This window comes from Bufo bufo, chromosome 4 (genome assembly GCF_905171765.1).
Source record: "Bufo bufo chromosome 4, aBufBuf1.1, whole genome shotgun sequence".
Classification (NCBI taxonomy): Eukaryota; Metazoa; Chordata; class Amphibia; order Anura; family Bufonidae; genus Bufo; species Bufo bufo.
In genome coordinates, this window is record NC_053392.1 from 302,426,906 (window position 1) to 302,453,195 (window position 26,290).

Sequence of the window (26,290 nt, forward strand, 5' to 3'; positions counted from 1 at the left end):
AAAAGTATATGAAAATTAGCACATCTTACATCTGCTGTTATTGGAAACCCGAAGAGGCATTGACTGGCCTACAATACTCGTACATACTATGCGTACTAGGTGCGTACTAGGAGCTCTCCGTAATAAGAGTAACCCCCACCACAGATATATATTGCTGAGAAACCCAGAATAACATACTAGGCTGGCTTGCTCTCTCTTTCTTAGAATCAATTTGTGACCGAACCAATTTTTTTAATCAATTCTGCCAACGTGAAACAAACCAAATCTTAAATGGTTCACTTATCTCTAATGCCTAGCCTAACCCGTATCTTTATTCTTGTACTGACTGAACTCTGAAACCTGCAGTGGAATATTATTAAGCCATCAGCGGTTGTACTGGAGACCATTTTAAGAGAGTAACCTGTGAATTCCTTGCATAATGTCCATACCATTGTAGAGAGGAAATGCAAAAAACTGTAGTAGATTACCATAATAACATTTAAAAACATGAAAAAGGGGGAACCAAAACAGCAAGCTAAGTGAACTATATATTGTAGGTTTTCTGCTGACCCATAAATGTAAACTAAACAGAATAACACACAAGTTTAGGAGGTACCAAGTAGTTTTCTTACCATATAAACATACAAAGTCTGTAGACTGCTTTTAAAGAAGCCTCCTATTTGATATGACATAAATACTGCTGTGTCTACATTAAAAGATTAGGTGTGCGAAGTCTGAACCCTTTAAGTTTTAAAGCTTGTTATATTTGGGCCATATAGTAAACTGATAATTTTAACAAAAGACCTAAAGAACGAAAAAACTGTCCTTTTCACTAGTTTTCCTTTTGTTCTGTCCTTTTTATAGCTTTTTTTAAATGGTAGAATTATGAATCTGTATATTTTAGGCACATGCCTAGAGTCTCATTCACCCCATTGGAGGTTTGCCCTTTTGACCTCCACCACCTGGTATGTGTTGGCTTACCTGCGCAACATATATTTTTTGGCCACCTCGGGGTGATGTATGCTACTGTGTGCCTATACAATGGAATACATCAGAGCCTTCTATCTCAGGTATACGTTGAAAGTGTATACCTCCAAAGGGGGACTCAAGCATTATGTAGCACTTAGCTACTGAGCATATCAGTCTACAACTGGAGGTAAAGGTGGACCTAAATTTTGGCCATAGGAGAAACAGCAAGGGGTGCTACCAGGGAAGTAAATGTAATATAAGTAAAAACCCTAACAATATTTTTATTGTATGCATATTGCTGAATACGTCAATTGAAATGTCCTATTCATTTCATAATAATACTTTTCGTAGGATAACCCTTTTAAGAATGCTTCTATATTAAACATAGAAACATAGAATGTGTCGGCAGATAAGAACCATTTGGCCCATCTAGTCTGTCCAAAGAGCATCATATGTCTATTGCAACAGCAATATGTGTGTTTACAGCCAATTCTCTTTTTTAGAGAAAATGTTTTGCACATATCTGTTTTTTGAGCATTCATGTAAGCCAATTCTATTGTAGATATTTATTACAGTACAAAAATGTTCATGTAGACAATCTGTTTATGAGTTTGCAGTGTGTTCAATAGAATTGTTGGTGAATTGTTGTAAGGTAATATCCTGCTCCATGCTCCGGTGTTGGTTTTCACAGCCACACTGGCTTGAGCTCAGTTTATCAGCATACTGTTTTAGACAACATTTAGAAACGGCTTTGAAGATGAGGTACAGCAGCTCACTGAGGTTGAGTACAATACAGAGTCCTGATGTAATTACTACAAAGTACAGGAAAATCCTCTTCTCTGTAGGCTTAGAGATATAGCAATCTACAAGGTTTGGGCAAGGATCAATGTCGCACTTCACTAGTCGTGGAACACTGAACCCACCATATAATTTGTAAAAGAGCAGCAGGAAACCAAACTCAAACACCGTTTTGAATAGGAGGCTAACGACATATGTCCAAAACAGGCCACCATCCATGCTTCCTGTGTTCTTGTACAGTTTTTTGTTGTGTCTCTTCTCTCGACTTTGACGATAGGCTACATGGAGTACCACAAGGAGAGAAGGTGTAGACACCATTATCAGCTGTAGAGCCCAAAGGCGAATTTGAGAAATAGGAAAGAAGTGGTCAAAGCAGACATTTTCACACCCGGGTTGTTTGATGTTGCACTCAAACTCCTTCTGTTCATCTTTCCAAACGTTTTCTGCAGCAACAACATACACTAGGAGTCGGAATATAAAGACCACTGACAACCAGACTCTTCCAATACTTGTTGAATATTTGTTAACACCACTTAGTATGTCTCGAAGAAAAGACCAGCTCATATCTCTGCAGGGGAAGTGTTCTGTGGAAAGAAAAAAAATATATAATTATAGAAATGCTTATAACTATAGTTATATAAATAAGATAGTTTAGGATTCATATGCTACTGGATTGTTATTTACGTTTATTTTCTCCTGTGTATTCTGGTTAAATATATTCAGACCACCATCAATCTAAATGCATGTATGGCTGCAAGCACGTGGCTGTGTTATGGATCTGTAGTACATTGCCTATCGTCCGCTATGGGCCTATACCTGTGATGGCAAACCTTTTGCAGACTGGGTGCCCAAACTCTAAACCAAAACGCACATATATATCGCAAAGTGCCAAATCGGCAATTTAACCTGAATACTACAGTCTAATATACACTGCTCAAAAAAAATAAAGGGAACACAAAAATAACACATCCTAGATCTGAATTAATTAAATATTCTTCTGAAATACTTTGTTCTTTACATACTGTAGTTGAATGTGCTGACAACAAAATCACACAAAAATAAAAAAATGGAAATCAAATTTTTCAACCCATGGAGGTCTGGATTTGGAGTCACACTCAAAATTAAAGTGGAAAAACACACTACAGGCTGATCCAACTTTGATGTAATGTCCTTAAAACAAGTCAAAATGAGGCTCAGTAGTGTGTGTGGCCTCCACGTGCCTGTATGACCTCCCTACTACGCCTGTGCATGCTCCTGATGAGGTGGCGGACGGTCTCCTGAGGGATCTCCTCCCAGACCTGGACTAAAGCATCTGCCAACTCCTGGACAGTCTGTAGTGCAACGTGACGTTGGTGGATAGAGCGAGACATGATGTCCTAGATGTGCTCAATTGGATTCAGGTCTGGGGAACGAGCGGGCCAGTCCATAGCATCAATGCCTTCGTCTTGCAGGAACTGCTGACACACTCCAGCCACATGAGGTCTAGCATTGTCATGCATTAGGAAGAACCCAGGGCCAACCACACCAGCATATGGTCTCACAAGGGGTCTGAGGATCTCATCTCGGTTCCTAATGGCAGTCAGGCTACCTCTGGCGAGCACATGGAGGGCTGTGCGGCCCTCCAAAGAAATGCCACCCCACACCATTACTGACCCAATGCCAAACCGGTCATGCAGGAGGATGTTGCAGGCAGCAGAACGTTCTCCACTGTGTCTCAAGACTCTGTCACGTCTGTCACATGTGCTCAGTGTGAACCTGCTTTCATCTGTGAAGAGCACAGGGCGCCAGTGGCGAATTTGCCAATCTTGGTGTTCTCTGGCAAATGCCAAACGTCCTGCACGGTGTTGGGCTGTAAGCACAACCCCCACCTGTGGACGTCGGGCCCTCATGTCACCCTCATGGAGTCTGTTTCTGACCGTTTGAGCAGACACATGCACATTTGTGGCCTGCTGGAGGTCATTTTGCAGGGCTCTGGCAGTGCTCCTCCTGTTCCTCCTTGCACAAAGGCGGAGGTAGCGGTCCTGCTGCTGGGTTGTTGCCCTCCTACGGCCTCCTCCACGTCTCCTGATGTACTGGCCTGTCTCCTGGTAGCGCCTCCATGCTCTGGACACTACGCTGACAGACACAGCAAACCTTCTTGCCACAGCTCGCATTGATGTGCCATCCTGGATAAGCTGCACTACCTGAGCCACTTGTGTGGGTTGTAGACTCCGTCTCATGCTACCACTAGAGTGAAAGCACCGCCAGCATTCAAAAGTGACCAAAACATCAGCCAGGAAGCATAGAAACTGAGAAGTGTCTGTGGTCACCACCTGCAGAACCACTCCTTTATTGGGGGTGTCTTGCTAATTGCCTATAATTTCCACCTGTTGTCTATCCCATTTGCACAACAGCATGTGAAATTGATTGTCACTCAGTGTTGCTTCCTAAGTGGACAGTTTGATTTCACAGAAGTGTGATTGACTTGGAGTTACATTGTGTTGTTTAAGTGTTCCCTTTATTATTTGGAGCAGTGTAGTATACCTTCCATGTACTTTATCATTTAGCTATAATACCCTGCCTACATTTAATGTGCTGCCTGTGCTGTTCATAGTGCGCCCTGTGCTGATGAATGGCAGGAAAAGTATGGTGTGATGTATAAAAGGGGTAGTTAAAGGCTCCTGGGCTTTTTCCATGCTGAATGCCTATAGGTTCATAATACAGAGCCGCAGATATGGCTTTGTCATGTGCATTAGACCTGTATGTTCCATTTTCAAAACTGATCTGACCTGCTATTTTTTTGTGTAATAATCACCTTTATAACTTTAGCTCAACAACAAAAAATTGTGCCATTATAGATATAGAATAAATTCTTTTGCTAAGATGAGACAGGATTGAAACCAATTTTTTCTGCAAAATGTTAGATTTTTAACATAAAGGAGATTTATCAAAACTGGTGTAAAGGAAAACTAGCTTAGTTGCCCATAGAAACCAATCAGATTCCACCTTTTATTTTCCAAAGGAACTGTGAAAAACAGCCAGCGTAGGGCTTGTTCATATCTGTGTCATTTGCTTCATTCAGGGCCTCTGTCATAGATTCAATCCAAAGCAGTGGACAGTAAAGTACTACATGCAGGTCTTTTTTTTTCTCAGCTAAAAAAGCTGACTCCTGGACAGTCAATTATAGCAGAGCAGATCTACTTTAAATAAGGCTAATGTGAAAGAGGCCATAGACCAGCTATTTAGCTAATGAAATTTGGATGGATGCTCTAGAATGGTTAAACTCATATATTATATAGATACATTACACCCACTGATTAATTTCAGGTGTTTATTTCTTTTAATGTTGATTGTGTATTACAGCTAATGAAAATCCAAAAGTCAGTATCTCAGAAAATTTATGTATTGTGAAAAAGTTCAATATTGTAGACTCATGGTGTCACTCTAATCAGCTAATCAACACAAAACATATGCAAAGGTTTCCTAAGCCTTTAAATATTCCCTCGGGTCTCGTTCACATTTTCATTTTCCACTAACGGGCTGTCTGCATTTTCCACAGAGAGCACACGCACCTACCCATTGATTTTAATGTGTCTGTTCACAAAACAGTATTTTTTTACTGACTGTGGGTCAGAGAAAAATTCACCAAGACATGCACGACTTTGGTCTGTGACTTGGATCAAACACATTGTACTGGACTGTTGCTCAGTGGTCCAAAGTCCTGTTTTCAGATGAAAGTAAATTTTGCATTTCATTTGGAAATCAATGTCCCAGAGTCTGAAGGAGTCTGAAGGAAGAGTGGAAAGGCACACAATCCAAGTTGTTTGAGGTCCAGTATGAAGTTTACACAGTCAGTAATGGTTTGGGGAGCCATGTCATCTGCTGGTCTTGGTCCACAAGCTTTATGGAGATGCTGATTTAATATTCCAGCAGTACTTGGTACCTGCCAACACTGCCAAAACTATCTATACCTGGTTTGATAACCACAGTATTACTGTGCTTGATTGGCCAGCAAACTAGCCTGACCTAAACTGAATCTATGGGGTATTGTCAAGAAGAAGATGAGAGGCACCAGACCTACCGATGCAGACCAGCTTAAGCCAACTATCAAAGCAACCTGGGCTTCCATGATACCTCAAGAGTGCCACAGGCTGATCGCCTCTATGCCACACTTTCATAAGAAAGGAGCCCCAACCAAGTATTGAGTGCATATACATGCATATACATACTTTTCAGTAGGCCAACATTTCAGTTATAAAAACAAAAACAAAAAACATTTTTTTAATTGGTCTTCTATAATATTCTAATTTTTGGAGATACTGACTTTTGGGTTTTCATTAGCTGTAAGCTATAATCATCAATATTAAAAGATATAAACATTTTAAATAGATCACTCTGTGTGTAATGGAACTATATAATGTGTTGAGAAGCTCAAGTTCAGGACCTCAAAGGTAGTGTTTTCAGAAATACTACCAGTGACACAAGTGTCACCAGAGAGACAACGGGAGCTTAGGGAGTTAAATAAGTGGCTCAGAAGCTGGTGCAGGAAGGAAGGGTTTGGGTTCATGGAGAACTGGGCTAACTTCTCTGTCGGTTACAGGTTCTGCACTAGGGATGGGCTGCACCTTAATGGGGAGGGTACGACTGCTCTGGGGGAAAACTGGTTACATGGCTAGAGGAGCCTTAAAACTAGGATCTGGGGGAGGGTGGGGGGGGTCATACTAATAAGGGGATAGATAGAGAGTGGGATATAGGAGAGGACAGTGGGGGCTGGGATTAGTTAGGAAAGTAGGGAGAAGACTGGACAGAACTGTACACCGATGAAAAATAGAGCTCCTGGTAACAAGAACCTGTTACATACTAACATCAACCAAGGTAACCAGAAATCCTGGATATTCACTTTACAGGTAATAGTAATTTAAAATGTATTTTCACAAATACAGTCTAGCTAGAAAAATGGGGGAGCTGCAGGCTATGGTACTAGAAGAACAGAGTCGTAGTTGGTGTGGCTGAGACATGGTTAGACTCTTCGCATGACTGGGCTGTTAATATTGAGGGTTTTACACTATTTAGGAAAGACAGGGTCAATAGAAAAGGTGGTGGTGTGTGTCTGTATGTGAGGAGTGTTCAGTATTATGAATCAGCCGACACTCGACCTTGTGTATGCGCTGCAGCGGGAAGGAGTGAAACTCCACGTCTAATGCAAAAAGAGATCCCAGCAGTCATCAATTGTAGATAAGAATATTCTTTTTATTCAGTCATAATAGTATGTCTTATGACGCGTTTCGGCTATAGCAGCCTTCAGCAACACTTATTTGAATCATTCACTGAATCGTCAGGATTTTGGTTTCTTTATTTGCACATAGTGAAACCAAGCTGTTGATTGGTGCAATCTCAGCTGCTTTTGATTTGGGCGTTTGATGTCACCAGTGAATCACCTGTATACTTTCTATATAAGATGGTATTGAACACTTGTATGTAACCTTTGTTGATGAAGGCTGCTATAGCCGAAACGCGTCATAAGACATACTATTATGACTGAATAAAAAGAATATTCTTATCTACAGTACAATTGACGACTGCTGGGATCTCCTTTTGCATTGTATGTGAGGAGTGATCTGAAGACAAATGTGAAAGAGGCAATTGTGGGTGCGGATGGTGAGAATGTTGAAACCTTATGGGTGGAAGTTCAAAAGGATAGAAACACTGAAAAAAATAATACTTTGTGTAATCTATAGACCCCCTAACATCACAGAGGAGATAGAAGCTCAAATGTATAACCAAATAGAGCGGGCTGCACAGGCTGGTACAGTGCTTATAATGGGAGATTTTAACTTCCCAGACATTAAATGGGGTCATGGTTCTGCCTCAACCGCAAAGGGAAGAAGATTCCTCAACTTGCTGCAGGACCACTTTATGGGCCAGTTTATAGAAGCTCCCACTAGGGGCAATGCTCTGTTGGATATGATAATGTCTAATGATGCAGAGCTTGTTGGAAATGTTACTGTTCAAGAAACACTAGGTAATAGTGACCACAATACAACTATAAGAAGCAAACTCTGTCAGGCAGAGCGAAAACACTGAATTTTAAAAAGCTAATTTCCCTGGGTTGAGGGCAGCATTTCAGGGCATAGATTCGGAGCAGCTACTGTCACATAATAATACTGAGGATAAATGGGAGAGATTTAAATCCACAGTAATTGCACTAAAAAATGTATTCCTTTAGGTAACCAGTATAAACGGCTAGAATTAAACCCCCATGGCTCACGGCTACTGTGAAAAGAGCAATAAATGACAAAAAAAGGGCATTTAAAAAATTAAAATCTAAGGCATCAGAGGTAGTCTTTGAAGTTTACAAAGGACTTAATAAAATCTGTAAAAAGGAGATAAAATTAGCAAAAATTCACAATGAACAGCAGGTGGCAAAAGAGAGCAAAACAAATCCCCCAAAAATTCTTTCAATATATAAATGCTAAAAAACCAAGGTCTGAGCAGGTAGGTCTCCTAAATAATGGTAAAGGGGGGTTGGTCCCTGAAGATAAGAAAAAGGCAGAGTTACTAAAGTTTTTTTTAGCTCATATACAAAAGAAGAGAAAGGGAGCTGATATCTGTGGTGCTGGGGCTGTTAGTCAATTGAGTATATTACTCGATGTACTAACTGTAGATATGGTCCAAGCTAAGTTAAATAAGGTAAACAAGGCTCCGGGTCCAGATGGATTACAACCAAGAGTTTTTAAAGAGCTGTGATTATTATCAACTTGGCAAATGAGGTTCAATGTGGATAAATGTATTATATTTTGTAGAATATTCATCATATATTCGCGAATTCGAGATTATATTCTTGATTGCGAAAATCAGCAATGTAATATTCGCGTAATGCGCACGAAATACAGGCGTGGGTCACTTATGCTACATTTTTTAAGCTGGTATAAGTTTCCTGAGACTGGAGTGTAGCTGGCCAGCTAAGACCTGTCCTAGGTTGCTAATATAGCTTATATGTTTATACAGCTAAACCTTAATATAGTTCCTATGTTTGTATGTTAAAGACAAAAGCAGATTTTTTTTTACAGTGACTTCATGTTTGGATGTCATATAACTGTTATATATATATATTGTGTTTACAGAAGCAGAAAAGATAATATGCCTTTAAGATTCTTTATATAATGTAAGGTAAGCTCAATGACACAACAGCAAGCATAGAGTTAAACTGTTGTTGCTGGGCAGGAGTATTGACCAATCACAGCCAGCCTCACACACAGCCTGTGTGGGAAATTCCCCTAGCAGGAGCTGCTAGAATCATTACACCAGAGGAGAGAAGCTGAACAGACATTCACTCCACTAAGAGATGTGTTTTATGGAAGCAGAGAGGCCAAAATAGGTATTTAAAACAGTTATATAATGTTCCTACTGTTAATATAGTGATTAGAACTGTATACTGAACCAGTTATGTGTGTTTACTTACAGTTCCACCAATTGCAAACTACAAAGTTCAGAATTGCATACAAACGAACTAATGAGCCATACAATCATACAATCCAAACAAATTGCATACAAGTGCGAACTGCTCATACCAGATCATAAGCAATTGTATAGAGCAAACTGCAAACCAAGTAGAGCAAGTGAACTATTGGTTAACCTCAGATATACCTCTCAGAGAGATCATAAAGTGCTTACTTAAAGCAAGAGTACAGATACTGAAGAGAGAAATATATCCACCATTTTATGTTAAATGACAAAACCGGAGAGGGGGAGGGAACTGCCTTTATGTAAAGTCTTGTCTAAAGCCCACACTCCGTGAAGATATAAGTGAGGGACATGAACATGTGGAGTCACTGTGGGTAGAGATACATGGAGCTAAAAACAACAATAAATTACTAATAGAAGTCTACTATAAACCACCTAATATACCAGAGTCCACAGAAAATCTACTACTAAACGAGATAGACAAGGCGGCAAATCATAATGAGGTGGTTATTATGGGGGACTTCAACTACCCAGATATAGACTGGGAAACTGAAACTTGTATATCTCATAAAGGAAACAGATTCTTGGCAATAACCAAAGACAATTACCTCTCCCAACTGGTTCAGGACCCGACTAGAGGGACGGCCATACTGGACTTAGTATTAACCAATAGGCCTGACAGAACAACAGACGTGCAGGTTGGGGGACACCTGGGAAATAGTGACCATAAAGTAATAACCTTCCAATTATCATTCAAAAGAGCGTTTCTACAGGGAGGAACAAAAATACCAAACTTCAAAAAAGCTAAATTTAGCCAACTAAGAGAGGCCATAGGCCTAACTAACTGGGACAAAGTCCTCAAAAATAAAAATACAGCCACAAAATGGGATATCTTTAAAAATATCCTAAAATCTAATTGTGAGAGGTACATACCGTATGGGAATAAAAGGTTAAGGAACAAAAAGAAACCAATGTGGATAAACAGAACTGTAAAGAAAGCAATAAATGACAAAAAGAAAGCATATAAAACACTAAAACAGGAGGGTAGCACGGAAGCACTGAAAAACTATAAGGAAAAAAACAGAACATGTAAAAAACAAATAAAAGCGGCCAAACTAGAGACCGAGAGATTAATTGCAAAAGAGAGTAAAACTAACCCTAAAATGTTCTTCAATTATATAAATGTTAAAAAGTATAAATCTGAAGGTGTCGGCCCTTTAAAGAGTAATGAGGGGGGAGTCGCAAAGAGCAACGAGGAGAAAGCAAAGCTGTTAAATATTTTTTTCTCCAATGTATTCACTGAGGAATATAAACTGTCAGATGAAATGCTGAATGTTGAAATAAATTCGCCATTAAAAGTGTCTTGTCTGACTCAGGAAGAAGTACAACAGCGACTTAAAAAGATCAAAATAGACAAATCGCCAGGACCGGATGGCATACACCCCCGTATCCTAAGGGAATTAAGTAATGTCATAGCCAGACCCTTATTTCTGATATTTGCGGACTCTTTACTGACAGGGAATGTCCCACAGGATTGGTGCATGGCAAATGTGGTGCCAATATTCAAAAGGGGTCCAAAAACAGAGCCTGGAAACTATAGGCCGGTAAGTTTAACATCTGTTGTGGGTAAACTGTTTGAAGGTTTTCTAAGAGATGCTATGTTAGAGCATCTTAACGGAAATAAGCAAATAATGCCATATCAGCATGGCTTCGTGAGGGACCGGTCATGTCAAACTAATTTAATCAGTTTCTATGAGGAGGTAAGTTCTAGACTTGACAGCGGCGAATCAATGGATGTCGTGTATCTGGACTTCTCCAAAGCATTTGACACTGTACCGCATAAAATGGTTAGTATATAAAATGAGAATGCTCGGACTGGGAGAAAACGTCTGTAAGTGGGTAAGTAACTGGCTCAATGATAGAAAACAGAGGGTGGTTATTAACGGTACACACTCAGATTGGGTCACTGTCACTAGTGGAGTACCTCAGGGGTCAGTATTGGGCCCTATTCTCTTCAATATATTTATTAATGATCTTGTAGAAGGCTTGCATAGTAAAATATCAATTTTCGCAGATGACACTAAACTGTGTAAAGTAATTAACACTGAAGAGGACAGTATACTACTACAGAGGGATCTGGATAGATTGGAGGCTTGGGCAGATAAGTGGCAGATGCGGTTTAACACTGACAAATGTAAAGTTATGCACATGGGAAGGAATAATGCAAGTCACCCATACATACTAAATGGTAAAACACTCGGTAACACTGACATGGAAAAGGATCTAGGAATTTTAATAAACGGCAAACTAAGCTGCAAAAAACAGTGTCAGGCAGCTGCTGCCAAGGCCAATAAGATAATGGGTTGCATCAAAAGGGGCATAGATGCCCGTGATGAGAACATATTCCTACTACTTTACAAATCACTGGTCAGACCACACATGGAGTACTGTGTACAGTTCTGGGCTCCTGTGAACAAGGCAGACATAGCAGAGCTGGAGAGGGTCCAGAGGAGGGCAACTAAAGTAATAACTGGAATGGGGCAACTACAGTACCCTGAAAGATTATCAAAATTAGGGTTATTCACGTTAGAAAAAAGACGATTGAGGGGAGATCTAATTACTATGTATAAATATATCAGGGGGCAGTACAGAGATCTATCCCATCATCTATTTATCCCCAGGACTATGACTGTGACGAGGGGACATCCTCTGCGTTTGGAGGAAAGAAGGTTTGTACACAAACATAGAAAAGGGTTCTTTACGGTAAGAGCAGTGAGACTATGGAACTCTCTGCCTGAGGAGGTGGTGATGGTGAGTACAATAAAGGAATTCAAGAGGGGCCTGGATGCATTTCTGGAGTGTAATAATATTACAGGCTATAGCTACTAGAGAGGGGTCGTTGATCCAGGGAGTTATTCTGATTGCCTGATTGGAGTCGGGAAGGAATTTTTTATTCCCCTAAAGTGAGGAAAATTGGCTTCTACCTCACAGTTTTTTTTTTGCCTTCCTCTGGATCAACTTGCAGGATGACAGGCCGAACTGGATGGACAAATGTCTTTTTTCGGCCTTATGTACTATGTTACTATGTTACAAGATTGAACAGTTGAACCACGATCTTATGCATACTGCCATTTTGTGATATCTTTTCAACACGTGTTATGTACAGGGACTATCTGCTGCGGAGACGGCAATGTTATATATGAAGAAAAGTTGACGTTAATAAAGAAGTTATTTCAAGCATTTGGTTTGCTCTTTAAACCTACTGTTTCCATAGAACAGCTCTAGATGAATTACAGAGTAATAGACAGTCTGGTTAGACTAAAAAGCCAGAGATATCAGAATTCTTCTAATGCCACAGCGCAAAAGACACTTCATAGTTCTGTGCCTGCCACAGTGGAACTATTACCCTCAGAGGGTGAAGTGATAGCGCTCCTCAACTTGCACAGTAAAGAGCGCAGCAGAGCGCCAGCATATACCGTTGCGCAGCAACTGTTCCCTGAGTGAGCAAGCAAAGACACCTCAGCGGAGCTACCATAGAGGCCATAGAACATGTACATTAGTCAAACTGAAGCCGGCAGAAATGCAAAGGAAAAATAGTCAGAGAAAAAGCGCCAACCCTCCTGCGATCCCTAGAGAGAGAAAGAGACCACGTACAGCCAGCTAGTTTCCCGCCACTAGGCCCAAAGCCTGCAAGCAGCGTATCCAATACCAGCGCATCACAGGTCTGCGCAGAGCATCGCAAGTCTGCGCAGAGCATCACATCATCAAGAGAAGACAGATATCCTTTAAGACTGATATTTGTTCCTGATCTTCAGAATAAGGTCAGAGCTTTCCTTTTATTACTTATCATTGCACATAGGTTTTGGTATAAAGAGACATTTTCGTGTTCAGGAAAAAAAGTCAAAGGACAGTTTGTAATACACGGACTCTATTGCATTTAAAGTGAAAGTAATTTATGGCCTGCATTTATCGCTGTTACATTTAAAGTGAAAGTCATTTATATTTGCATTTGTCAATATTGCATTTAAAGTGAAAGGCACCTTATTATTCGTATTGATTGTTATAGCATTTAAAGTAAAAATGTCACTGTTAGAGGATACAAAGTTAGATAGGGTAGAAGGTGAAGAGCAAGAGAACCTGTCTGAGTTAAGAGTCTGATGCAAACAAATATAGCCCAAGCAGATGAACTAAGACGTTCATCACGTGCCAGAAAACCGACCTCAAAGATGCTGGAAAATTTGGAGCAAGAAGCAGCATTAAAAGAGAAAAAGTTCACCAGAATGTATGATAATTGGAAATTATACATTAAAGACATTTGTAAAAAGCTAAAGCAAGAAAGTATAAAAGGGAACTTGAGTGATATGGTAGAGACGGTAGAAGAATCTGAATCAGAGCTTATGGCAGCATATGTCAACCTGCGGTTGTTTACAACACCTTCCCAGGATATTGTAAGGAACATGGACACATGTACTGCAGTCACTAAAGATTTAGTAAAGCTCAGGAGAGAACTTTCATCTGCAGCTAATTATGATGAAGTTAAAGCAAGAAGTAGAATGAATGAGCTTTTTATGAGAGACTATGCTAGGTTCTTAGGGGGAACCACAATCTCAAGTGTGACTTCCTTCACTAGCAGAAGTGCCCACCATATATCAGAGTCCTTAAATACTTCAGCCAAAAGAAAGAAATTAGCTGAACAACTTGCTATCAAGAGAGCAGAAATTGAAATGAAAGCTGCCATCAAGGCACAGCTCTGTCAAATGGAAGCACAGTGCCATCAAATGGAAGCTGAAATGGAGGCACAGCGCCATCAAATGGAAGCTGAATTGAAAAGTCTGGAAAGGCAAAAAGAAGTTAAGATCATAGAAGCCAGACTAAGAGTACATGAAGAGGATATTTGCCAAAGTGAAAAATTTGTATCTTTATTTCTGCGACTTTGTAAAGACAACAGGACAAATTGTTACGCGTTTCGGACCATTTTAGTGGGGGTCCTTCTTCATGACAATACAAAACTTAACTGACCATGCTATATATCCCGGCTTTGGACCGCTTCCAAGAACTTGTTGAAAGGGACCTTTGTGTCCTGAATGACAAGATAATGGGACAGGCACAATTAGGTATTCCCAAAAGTACAAGGCGGTTAAATCTATCTGCTAAGGAAAAAAAAGGCATTGCGGGTTTTGGAAGACAGGGATGACCTGATTATAGAAAATGCGGACCAGGGTGAAGCGGTAGTTGTTCTAGACAGCTCAGTGTATAAGACACAGGTTTTTACTATGTTATGAAAAAACGCAATATACACTGAACTGAGTGGTAACCCCCCCCCCCCCCTTTCCAAGCAGAACTTGGCAGGATTTTGACCCTAGGCATGGAGTCGGGATTTCTGACTCAAAAAGAACGGGATTATATATTCGTATTGAACCTGCTCATCCCAGTCTTCCATCTTTTGAGTGGAGAGAGAATTTTGTGTGGATCACGGCAGACGTCGTGGCTCTCTATACTAATATTTCTCATACATTGGCATTACAAGCACTGTCCTGGTTTTTAGACACATATAGTGACTACACAAGGGAACTCCAGGAGTATATGGGCATGGTCACTGACTTCCTTCTTCGATACAATTTTTTTATGTTTGATAACATATATTATTTACAGGTGTCAGGGTGTCGATGGGGGCTAAGTTCTCTCCCTCCATAGCTAATATCTTTTAACGTAGTGGGAGAGAAACTTCATCCTCATCGACAGCCACCCTTTCACGGATTGCGTGCAGTGGTATGGTCGCTACATCGATGACCTGCTCTTTGTATAGTCTGGTGATGTGGCGGCCATACCACTCTTTGCAGATTATTTGAATCAATGTGTAGACTCTATTTCCTTTGGAGTTCAGTATGAACTGGATTCGATTTGCTTTTTGGATCTGTGCCTGAGGGGGAATGTCAGTTTGGCCAGTGTTCACACTAGGACATATAGAAAGGATACGGCAGGGAACACAATATTACATGCTACTTCTTGCCACCCACCGCATGTCATCCGCAACATCCCGAAAGGTGAGCTCATCAGAGCAAGGTGGAACTGTACTGATAAGGATTACTTTAATATAGAATCAAAAAACATACTGGAGAGGCTATCGGCCACCATGTTTGTCACACAATACAGTGAACAATATTCGGAAGTGTGTAAGATTGTAAAGAAACCTTTACCTCTTCTAAAAATTGATGAACAATGGTCGGATGTCGTGAGAGGAGGTGTCAGATGTGTGGCACGCAGAGCGCCTACCCTGGGTGATATTTTGAGTCCTAGTTTATTCCGGAGCTCAAATGACCCTAAGCCAACATGGTTAAATTACAGGGGTAATTTTAAGTGCGGACATGGCAGGTGTATATGTTGTGAGCACATGGTAATCACTAAATGTTTCAGATCTGAAGTTAATAAAAAAGAATTTGAGATGAAATCCTATCTAAACTGCAACACTAAATATGTAATTTATTTGATTACCTGTACAGCATGTCACTTGCAATATGTTGGCTGCACTTCTAACCAACTTAAATCCAGGATCCGCAAGCAGATTTTGGATGTGCCCCATCATGAGAACCGCAACGTGTCTGCGGTCAGCATGCATTTTGCGGTTTGTCATGGTGGGGACACATCCGGATTGTGTGCACAGGGTATAGAAAGAGTGATGGCCCCCGTGAGAGGAGGCGATCATAGAAGGAAACTATTAAATAGGGAGGCTTACTGGATGTTCCAGTTGGCTACACGCTATCTGCAAGGTTTAAACAGAAGATGTGATCTTATTCTGCAATATTAATAGACACATTATATTTATGCAAATCTATCCTTGGGTTGTGCCAATGCATTGTGTTGCTTTAATGATATTGACTTTTTTACTTATATGTATTTTTATGAAGTTTAAATGAAGCACATATATTTGCACAACTCTTTTCTAGTATTACATGTGTTTTTAATCATGCTGTTTGTACCTCCCCCTTCACCTGTTCCTAATCAGGAGCCTTATTGGTGTGGATGTGGGGGGATGGTATATATATAGCATGGTCAGTTAAGTTTTGTATTGTCATGAAGAAGGACCCCCACTAAAATGGTCCGAAACACGTAACAATTTGTCCTGTTGGTTTTACAAAGTTGCAGAAATAAAGATACAAATTTTTCACTTTGGCAATTAAAACTGGAGTTTTTCAAGTTTGTTGGATTCCAGATTGCCAGCATTTTCCAGGGGCTGCGTCCGTGCTCATTGCTAAGGTACACAGGTGAGAGCTGCTTATACTTCTGTTTTTGCATGAAGAGGATATGAATCAGAGTAGTCATAGGTTCAAATCTGTGCTAAGTGAAGAAGCAGACTCCTACTTTCCTACATACTCCCAGGAGAATAGAAGGAAATCTCCAGCACTTAGTGAGGAAATAAGTCATTATCCTTCCATTCCTGCTCAGAAAGACAAAGAGAGGCCTAGTCCAGTGTTAGGAAAAAGGTGTGTGGATTTACCCTCTATCTGTACTGGAAAAGAAGAAGAAAGGGACTCGCCTAATTCAAAACTAAGTGATAAAATAGATAGTGTTGATCGCGAATTCGCGAATATATGACGAATATTCCCGAAATATTGCAAATTCGAATATTGCCCCTGCTGCTCATCACTGAAAATAGAACCGGATGATTCTATTCCTAGATGCCACGGCAATGCTCAGGAGAATGTTACAACCATTGTCCCAACAAGACCACAGAGAACAGTCCTAGCTAGACTTCCCGTTCCGGAACCTACTGTATTTTCAGGAGACGTACTGAAGTTCATAGAGTGGAAGGCAAGTTTTGAAATGTTCATTGAGCATCATTGCTTCAGTCCAGTCGACAAGTTATTCTACCTTCAGAGATATGTTGGTGGGGAAGCAAAGAAGGTTCTTGAAGGTAACTTCTATAGAAAAGACGAAGAAGCCTACGAGCAAGATATGGTCATCCTTTCTTAGTACAAAGAGCTTCTAGAGAGAAATTGAATAACTGGCCTAAAATAGGTCCTAAAGAACACTTCAGACTCCAAGAGTATGTTGACTTCCTGCAAGCATGCAGCAATGCCATACCACATGTTCAAGGTCGGGAAGTACTGAACGACTATCTAGAAAACCACAGGATGCTAACCAAGCTTCCTGAAGAAGTGGCTTCTTGATGGAATCGCTATGTGACTGAACAGTTAGATCTAGGCAAGAACTTCCCAAGTTTTAAAGAGTTCTCTGAGTTTGTCAATAAGGAAGTACGGATAGCATGTAATCCAGTAACATCATCTTACATCTTAAAATCCTTAGAAGAAAGGCCTGCAAGAGAAATAAGACATGCAAGAGCAACTAGATTTGCAACCAACGCAGCAGCTAAAGGTCCAGATACCTACGAAAGCAAGTTCAAAGTCACTAATGGGATCAGTAGAGAGACAGAACCGACAAATCTTCAGACTACCCTCAAGTGTACAGTCGTGGCCAAAAGTTTTGAGAATGACACAAATATTAGTTTTCACAAAGTTTGCTGCTAAACTGCTTTTAGATCTTTGTTTCAGTTGTTTGTGATGTAGTGAAATATAATTACACGCACTTCATACGTTTCAAAGGCTTTTATCGACAATTACATGACATTTATGCAAAGAGTCAGTATTTGCAGTGTTGGCCCTTCTTTTTCAGGACCTCTGCAATTCGACTGGACATGCTCTCAATCAACTTCTGGGCCAATTCCTGACTGATAGCAACCCATTCTTTCATAATCACTTCTTGGAGTTTGTAAGAATTAGTGGGTCTTTGTTTGTCCACCCGCCTCTTGAGGATTGACCACAAGTTCTCAATGGGATTAAGATCTGGGGAGTTTCCAGGCCATGGACCCAAAATGTCAACGTTTTGGTCCCCGAGCCACTTAGTTATCACTTTTGCCTAATGGCACGGTGCTCCATCGTGCTGGAAAATGCATTGTTCTTCACCAAACTGTTGTTGGATTGTTGGAAGAAGTTGCTGTTGGAGGGTATTTTGGTACAATTCTTTAAAGTTGCTGTTGGAGGGTGTTTTGGTACAATTCTTTATTCATGGCTGTGTTTTTGGGCAAAATTGTGAGTGAGCCCACTCCCTTGGATGAGAAGCAACCCCACACATGAATGGTCTCAGGATGCTTTACTGTTGGCTTGACACAGGACTGATGGTAGCGCTCACCTTTTTTTCTCCGGACAAGCCTTTTTCCAGATGCCCCAAACAATCGGAAAGAGGCTTCATCGGAGAATATGACTTTGCCCCAGTCCTCAGCAGTCCATTCATCATACTTTCTGCAGAAGATCAATCTGTCCCTGATGTTTTTTTTTGGAGAGAAGTGGCTTCTTTGCTGCCCTTCTTGACACCAGGCCATCTTCCAAAAGTCTTCACCTCACTGTGCGTGCAGATGCGCTCACAACTGCCTGCTGCCATTCCTGAGCAAGCTCTGCACTGGTGGCACTCCGATCCCGCAGCTGAATCCTCTTTAGGAGACGATCCTGGCGCTTGCTGGACTTTCTTGGACGCCCTGAAGCCTTCTTAACAAGAATTGAACCAATTTCCTTGAAGTTCTTGATGATCCTATAAATTGTTGATTGAGGTGCAATCTTAGTAGCCACAATATCCTTGCCTGTGAAGCCATTTTTATGCAACGCAATGATGGCTGCACACGTTTCTTTGCAGGTCACCATGGTTAACAATGGAAGAACAATGATGTCAAGTCTGCCATTTTAACCCAATCAGCCTGACATAATGATCTCCAGCCTTGTGCTCGTCAACATTCTCACCTGAGTTAACAAGACGATTACTGAAATGATCTCAGCAGGTGCTTTAATGACAGCAATGAAATGCAGTGGAAAGTTTTTTTGGGGATTAAGTTAATTTTCATGGCAAAGAAGGACTATGCAATTCATCTGATCACTCTTCATAACATTCTGGAGTATATGCAAATTGCTATTATAAAAACTTAAGCAGCAACTTTTCCAATTTCCAATATTTATGTAATTCTCAAAACTTTTGGCCAGGACTGTATGTTCTGTGGAGAGAACCACTCCATACACAAGTGTCAACAATTGAAGGAGAAGTCCCCAGATGAAAAGAAAAGGTTTGTACTTAGTAACATAGTACATAAGGCCGAAAAATACATTTGTCCATCCAGTTCGCCCTGTCATCCTGCAAGTTGAGAACCAACTGTGTTTCGGTTGTCTAACGAAAGGCCATGTTACTAAGGAGTGTAAGAAAAAGGTCACATGCGGCATTTGCAAAGGACGCCATCCTACACCACATGAAAAATGTCCAAAGAAAGAAAAATCCTCAATACCTACAGATACTGAGGAAGGAAAGAAAGTATTGGTATTCTCTTGCAGAGTGAGGGAAGGAGAAAGCAACGGCACATCAATGGTTGTACCAGTTTGCATTTCAAATCCTAAAAGGAGGAACAAGAAGGTATACATACGCCTATGCACTACTGGATGCCCAGAGTGATGTCACCTTCATTGATCAAGAAATTACAAGTGGCTACACAACCAGTGAAGCTCAAACTCACCACAATGACGGGGAGAGACACATTAGTGAACAGTCAAAAGGTCAAAGGACTGAGCATTAGAGGACTTCATTCAAACTTCACATTATATCTAACTCCAGCTTATAGAAAAGACGATATACTTCTAGATCGAGATTGCATACCTACCTGTGAAACGGCCAATAAATGGGAGCACCTATCTGTCATATCACATGAAATGTCCCCGCTGAAGGAATTTGGTGTTGGACTGTTGAAAAAAAAATTATTTAGACGTCTCTCCCAAGACTCAAACCTGGGATCTCTACATGCAAAACCAATCATTTACCACCAAGCTATACCATTTAGCACATAAAGATATGCGTTTTTCCTATGCTTACAAGCTAATACACATTACTGGTGTCTTTCTAATTATTTATTTAGTTTGTGAAGAAAACAGTAACATGTAGATTAACTTTCTGAGCAGATCTCAGTGTGGTGAAGCTATAGTACATAGTCTAAATGATATGTAGATGCTTGGACACAGCTCTGCCCTGTCAATCAAGGGCAGGGGGGGGCAGAGGAGTGTTACAAAGCAGTGCTCAAAGGATTCAGCCCCGCCTCTTGGTGCTCAAAATTCTAATATGCATATGAATAAAATGCAGATTTCTCTTCAGCTGTTTATCATATAGACAAAAGAAAGGTATAGATTTAATCAGCATGATGAGCCATAGCAGCCAGTGTGTCTGGTTTAATGGGGTTGATCCTGGTGACAGAGCCTCTTTAAAGTAATCATTTATGAAGGTAACTTCTGTTCTGAGCTGCGGTTATATGGCCATGTCCATGCAGTTCATTCTTATTTTCTATGATGTTATTTCCATAGACTTCATCCACTTTAGCCACCTATGACGCTCTTTCTGAACTCTCTATTTCTCAAAGTATTTACAGCAGAAAAGTGCCATAAATTCAAAGATAAATCTCCCCTATACAGCTCTAAGATGGCCAGTGTTTTTCAGTCCCCAAATTGCAGATCTGCAAAACGTGGACACCGGCCCGTGTGTGTTCCACATTTTGCGGACCGCACATGGCCGTCACTATGATAGAAAATGCCTATTCTTGACCGCATTGTGGACATAAATAGGACATGCTCTATTTTTTTTGCGGGGCCGCAGAACGGAACAATGGATGCTGACAGCACACATGTGCTGTCTGCATCTTTTGCAGCCCCATTAAAATGAATGGGTCCGCACATGTTCCACAAAATTGCAGAATGGATGCGGACTCTTTCATACGGTCATCTGAATGAGCCCTAAGTCATCTGCTTCTTTTCCGTAGTATATTATAAAAATGGCTGCTACAGTGGGGCAAAAAAGTATTTCGTCAGCCACCAATTGTGCAAGTTCTCCCACTTAAAAAGATGAGGCCTGTAATTTTCATCATAGGTATACTTCAACTATGAGAAACATAATGAGAAAAAAAAATCCAGAAAATCACTTTGTCTGATTTTTAGAGAATGTATTTGCAAATTATGGTGGAAAATAAGTATTTTGTCAATAACAAAAGTTAATCTCAATACTTTGTTACAGTGGGATGCGAAAGTTTGGGCAACCTTGTTAATCGTCATGATTTTCCTGTATAAATCGTTGGTTGTTACGATAAAAAATGTCAGTTAAATATATCATATAGGAGACACACACAGTGATATTTGAGAAGTGAAATGAAGTTTATTGGATTTACAGAAAGTGTGCTATAATTGTTTAACAAAATTAGGCAGGTGCATAAATTTGGGCACCACAAAAAAGAAATTAAATCAATATTTAGTAGATCCTCCTTTTGCAGAAATTACAGCCTCTAAACGCTTCCTGTAGGTTCCAATGAGAGTCTGGATTCTGGTTGAAAGTATTTTGGACCATTCCTCTTTACAAAACATCTTTAGTTCATTCAGGTTTGATGGCTTCCGAGCATGGACAGCTCTCTTTAAGTCACACCACAGATTTTCAATTATATTCAGGTCTGGGGACTGAGATGGCCATTCCAGAACGTTGTACTTGTTCCTCTGCATAAATGCCTTAGTGGATTTTGAGCAGTGTTTGGGGTCGTTGTCTTGTTGAAAGATCCAGCCCCGGCGCAGCTTCAGCTTTGTCACTGATTCCTGGACATTGGTCTCCAGAATCTGCTGATAGTGAGTGAAATCCATGCGTCCCTCAACTTTGACAAGATTCCCAGTTCCTGCACTGGCCACACAGCCCCACAGCATGATGGAACCACCACCATATTTTACTGTAGGTAGCAGGTGTTTTTCTTGGAATGCTGTGTTTTTTCCTCCATGCATAACGCCCCTTGTTATGGCCAAATAACGCATTTTTAGTTTCATCAGTCCACAGCACCTTATTCCAAAATGAAGCTGGCTTGTCCAAATGTGCTTTAGCCCACCTCAAGCGGCACTTTTTGTGCTGTGGGCGGAGAAAAGGCTTCCTCTGCATCACTCTCACATACAGCATCTCCTTGTGTAAAGTGCGCCGAATGGTTGAACGATGCACAGTGACTCCATCTGCAGCAAGATGATGTTGTAGGTCTTTGGTGCTGGTCTGTGGGTTGACTTTGACTGTTCTCACCATTCGTCGCTTCTGTCTATCCGAGATTTTTCTTGGTCTGCCACTTTGAGCCTTAACTTGAACTGAGCCTGTGGTCTTCCATTTCCTCAATATGTTCCTAACTGTGGAAACAGACAGCTGAAATCTCTGAGACTGTATCCTTCCCCTAAACCATGATGAAGAACAATCTTTGTCTTCAGGTCATTTGAGAGTTGTTTTGAGACCCCCATGTTGCTACTCTTCAAAGAAAATTAAAAGAGGGGGGAAACTTACAATTGACCCCCTTAAATACTCTTTCTCATAATTGGATTCACCTGTGTATGTAGGTCAGGGGTCACTGAGCTAACCAAGCCAATTTAAGTTCCAAAAATTTGTTCTAAAGGTTTTGGAATCAATAAAATAACAACAGTGCCCAAATTTATGCAGCTGCCTAATTTTGTTTAAACAATTATAGCACACTTTCTGTAAATCCAATAAACTTAATTTCACTTGTCAAATATCACTGTGTGTGTCTCCTATATGATATATTTAACTGACCTTTTTTATTGTAACAACCAACGATTTATACAGGAAAATCATGACGATTAACAAGGTTGCCCAAACTTTCGCATCCCTCTGTATATACCCTTTGTTGGCAATAATAAAGGTCAAACGTTTTCTGTAAGTCTTCACAAGGTTTTCACACACTGTTACTGGTATTTTGGCCCATTCTTCCATGCAGATCTCCTCTAGAGCAGTGATGTTTTGGGGCTGTCACTGGGCAACACAGACTTTCAACTCCCTCCAAAGGTTTTCTATGGTGTTGAGATCTGGAGACTGGCTAGGCCACTCCAGGACCTTGAAATGCTTCTTTCAAAGCCACTCCTTTGTTGCCAGGGCGGTGTGTTTGGGATCATTGTCATGCTGAAAGACCCAGCCACGTTTCTTTTTCAATGCCCTTGCTGATTGAAGGAGGTTTTCACTCAAAATCTCACGAATAATTGCCCCATTCATTCCTTCCTTTACACGGATCAGTCGTCCTGGTCCTTTTGCAGAAAAACAGCCCCAAAGCATGATGTTTCCACCCCCATGCTTCACAGTAGGTGTGGTGTTCTTTGGATGCAACTCGGCATTCTTTCTCCTCCAAACACGATGAGTTTTTACCAAAAAGTTCTACTTTGGTTTCATCTGACCATATGACATTTTTCCAATCCTCTTCGGGATCTTCCAAATGCTCTTTAGCAAACTTCAGAAGGGCCCGAGCATGTACTAGCTTAAGCAGCAAAGGGACATGTCTGGCACTGCAGGATTTGAGTCCCTGGCGGCGTAGTGTGTTACTGATGGTAGCCTTTGTTACTTTGGTCCCAGCTCTCTGCAGGTCATTCACTAGGTCCTCCCATGTGGTTCTGGGATTTTTGCTCACCGTTCTTGTGAAAATTTTGACCCCACGGGGTGAGAACTTGCGTGGAGCCCCAGATCGAGGGAGATTATCAGTGGTCTTGTATGTCTTCCATTTTCTAATAATTGCTCTCACAGTTGATTTCTTCACACCAAGCTGCTTGCCTATTGTAGATTCAGTCTTCCCAGCCTGGTGAAGGTCTGCAATTTTTTTTCTTGTCTCCTTCAACAGCTCTTTGGTCTTGGCCATAGTGGAGTTTGGAGTGTGACTGTTTGAGGTTGTGGACAGTTGTCTTTTATACTGATAACAAGTTCAAACAGGTAACGAGTGGAGGACAGAGGAGCCCCTTAAAGAAGAAGTTACAGGTCTGTGAGAGCCAGAAATCTTGTTTGTTTGTAGGTGACCAAATACTTATTTTACCGAGGAATTTACCAATTAAGGCTACTTTCACACTAGCGTTCGGGGCTCCGCTTGTGAGCTCCGTTTGAAGGGGCTCACAAGCGGCCCCGAACGCATCCGTACTGCCCCAATGCATTCTAAGTGGATGCGGATCCGCTCAGAATGCATCAGTCTGGCAGCGTTCAGCCTCCGCTCAGCAAGCGGACACCCGAACGCTGCTTGCAGCGTTCGGGTGTCCGCCTGGCCGTGCGGAGGCAAACTAATCCGTCCAGACTTACAATGTAAGTCAATGGGGACGGATCCGTTTGAAGATGACACAATATGGCTCAATTTTTAAACGGATCCGTCCCCATTGACTTTCAATGTAAAGTCTGGACGGATCCGTCTGAACTACTTTCACACTTAGAATTTTTTCTAAACTATAATGCAGACGGATCCGTTCTGAACGGATCCAAACGTCTGCATTATAGGAGAGGATCCGTCTGTGCAGACACCAGACGGATCCTCTCTGAATGCAAGTGTGAAAGTCTAATTCATAAAAAATCCTACAATGTGATTTCTTGTATTTTTTCCTCTCATTCCGTCTCTCGCAGTTGAAGTGTACCCATGATAAAAATGACAGTCTCTCTCATCTTTTTAAGTGGGAGAACTTGCACAATTGATGGCTGACTAAATACTTTTTTGCCCCACTGTATGTAACACAAAGCTTTTCATGGCATTTTTTGATAGTCTTTTGAGCCAAAGCCATAAGTGAATAGGAGGGGAATGACAAATAAAAAAGAATGACTTCTACTTCTTCCTGCTGGATCCACTTCTGGGTTAGACTAAAAAACTGCCACATTTGATTTACAGCAATAGTGGTAGGTGCAATTCGGTTAGTTCAAATAATGAAGTTCCTTAACATGTGTCAGTTTGGAATTCTCCGGGACAGGGGTCCAATTTTGGATTATTCTGTAGAGAAGTGAATGTGCGGCACACATTATTTTCACTCAGTGAATGTCAGCAGTATGCAAAGTGCAGTTTTTGCATTATATCTAGGCTGTTTCCTATCCTTTGCGAGGCAAATCAGCACACATGTAATTCTGTCAAAGACCACAACATTAACTCCTTCTTTTTCATGGAAAATGATTTTGTACTCGCTCTCTATTCTTACAAAGATTAACAGTAACTCTCCATTCATAATGGCTTTTTGTTGTTTTATTCCAGCATACCATTAACTTCAGTGGGTGTTCCTGCCATCAGTCCCATACTGTCAGTGTGAGTTTTGTGCCATTAGTCCCATACTGTGAGTGTGAATTCTGTATCATCGCCCGCATTCTGTTGCTTTTATGTTCAAAAAGGGCTCCAGGTCTTTCTTTGGTAATTATAGATTAGTAACCTCCATTGTGGTAAAACTGTCAAAAATACATAGATCCATACATCCTAACCAACCCAGATTTCAGTGGTTGTCCTGCGGTCCCAAAACAGCTGAGGTATTTCCCACTCAGCTGATTGCAATGGTGAAGCACGGAGCCATCCGCTCCCTGCTTCACCATTCAGCTTAGCTACCGGCGCTCCCCAGCAGCACGATGTACTGTCACACATCGAGCTGCTGGTCTTTGTAGGAGGAGCGGGGCAGACTAGGAATCAGCCTGTACTCGTTCTACACAGCAGTCCGATGTGTAACAGTATATTGCTGCTGCTTATCATTGGAGCTGTGATCATTGGAGGAACTAGGTGAGTATTTACAGTTTTTTTTTTTTCTCTAAAGGGGGCATGTATCTGGGCATAACTACCATTAGGGGCATAATGTGGGCATTTATACTGTGAAGAGGTACATATGGGCATAATGTCACGGTGGGGAGTGGGGGAAACTCCCCACCGTACAATGAGGAGGCAACTTGGAAGCAACAAGGCCAGGAGGGGGAATAAGGGAGCAGGTCACCTCCTACAGCATCCCTAATTCTGGCCCTGTCTCCTAACCATATGAGCCAACTCAGAAGGTAGGAGGGCTCATACTCTGGAACCTCGGGGCCCTACTAACCCTCAGGAAATCCCTGGACTAGGAGCAGGGTAAAGACTACCTGTTCCTCCAAAACACGGACGAACAGGAGTCTCCACCGGCCAAGCTGCAAAGAAAGGAGAGCGTATAGAGCGTATACAGCATATGGAATAGGCAGGTAAGCGAGGAATGCAACACACTTACCTGCCACAGGCACACCGACTGGAACCCATGCACAAGTGATAATGTCC

At 41.2% G+C, this 26,290-nt stretch overlaps 1 protein-coding gene across 2 annotated transcripts in view; it reads right to left on the minus strand.

Moving 5' to 3' along the window:
- Positions 1 to 749: 749 nt before the first annotated feature.
- The window catches only part of GJB7 (gap junction protein beta 7), a 36,775-nt gene continuing 11,234 nt past the window's right edge, over positions 750 to 26,290 (minus strand). For both annotated transcript variants that reach the window (XM_040428740.1, XM_040428741.1), the window contains 2 exons: positions 1,527 to 2,330; positions 750 to 762 (listed from right to left, as the gene is read on the minus strand). In XM_040428740.1, coding sequence (XP_040284674.1) covers positions 1,552 to 2,310 — 759 coding nt within the window. In that variant the 5' untranslated portion in view covers positions 2,311 to 2,330 and the 3' untranslated portion in view covers positions 750 to 762; positions 1,527 to 1,551. The remainder of the gene's footprint in view (positions 763 to 1,526; positions 2,331 to 26,290) is intronic.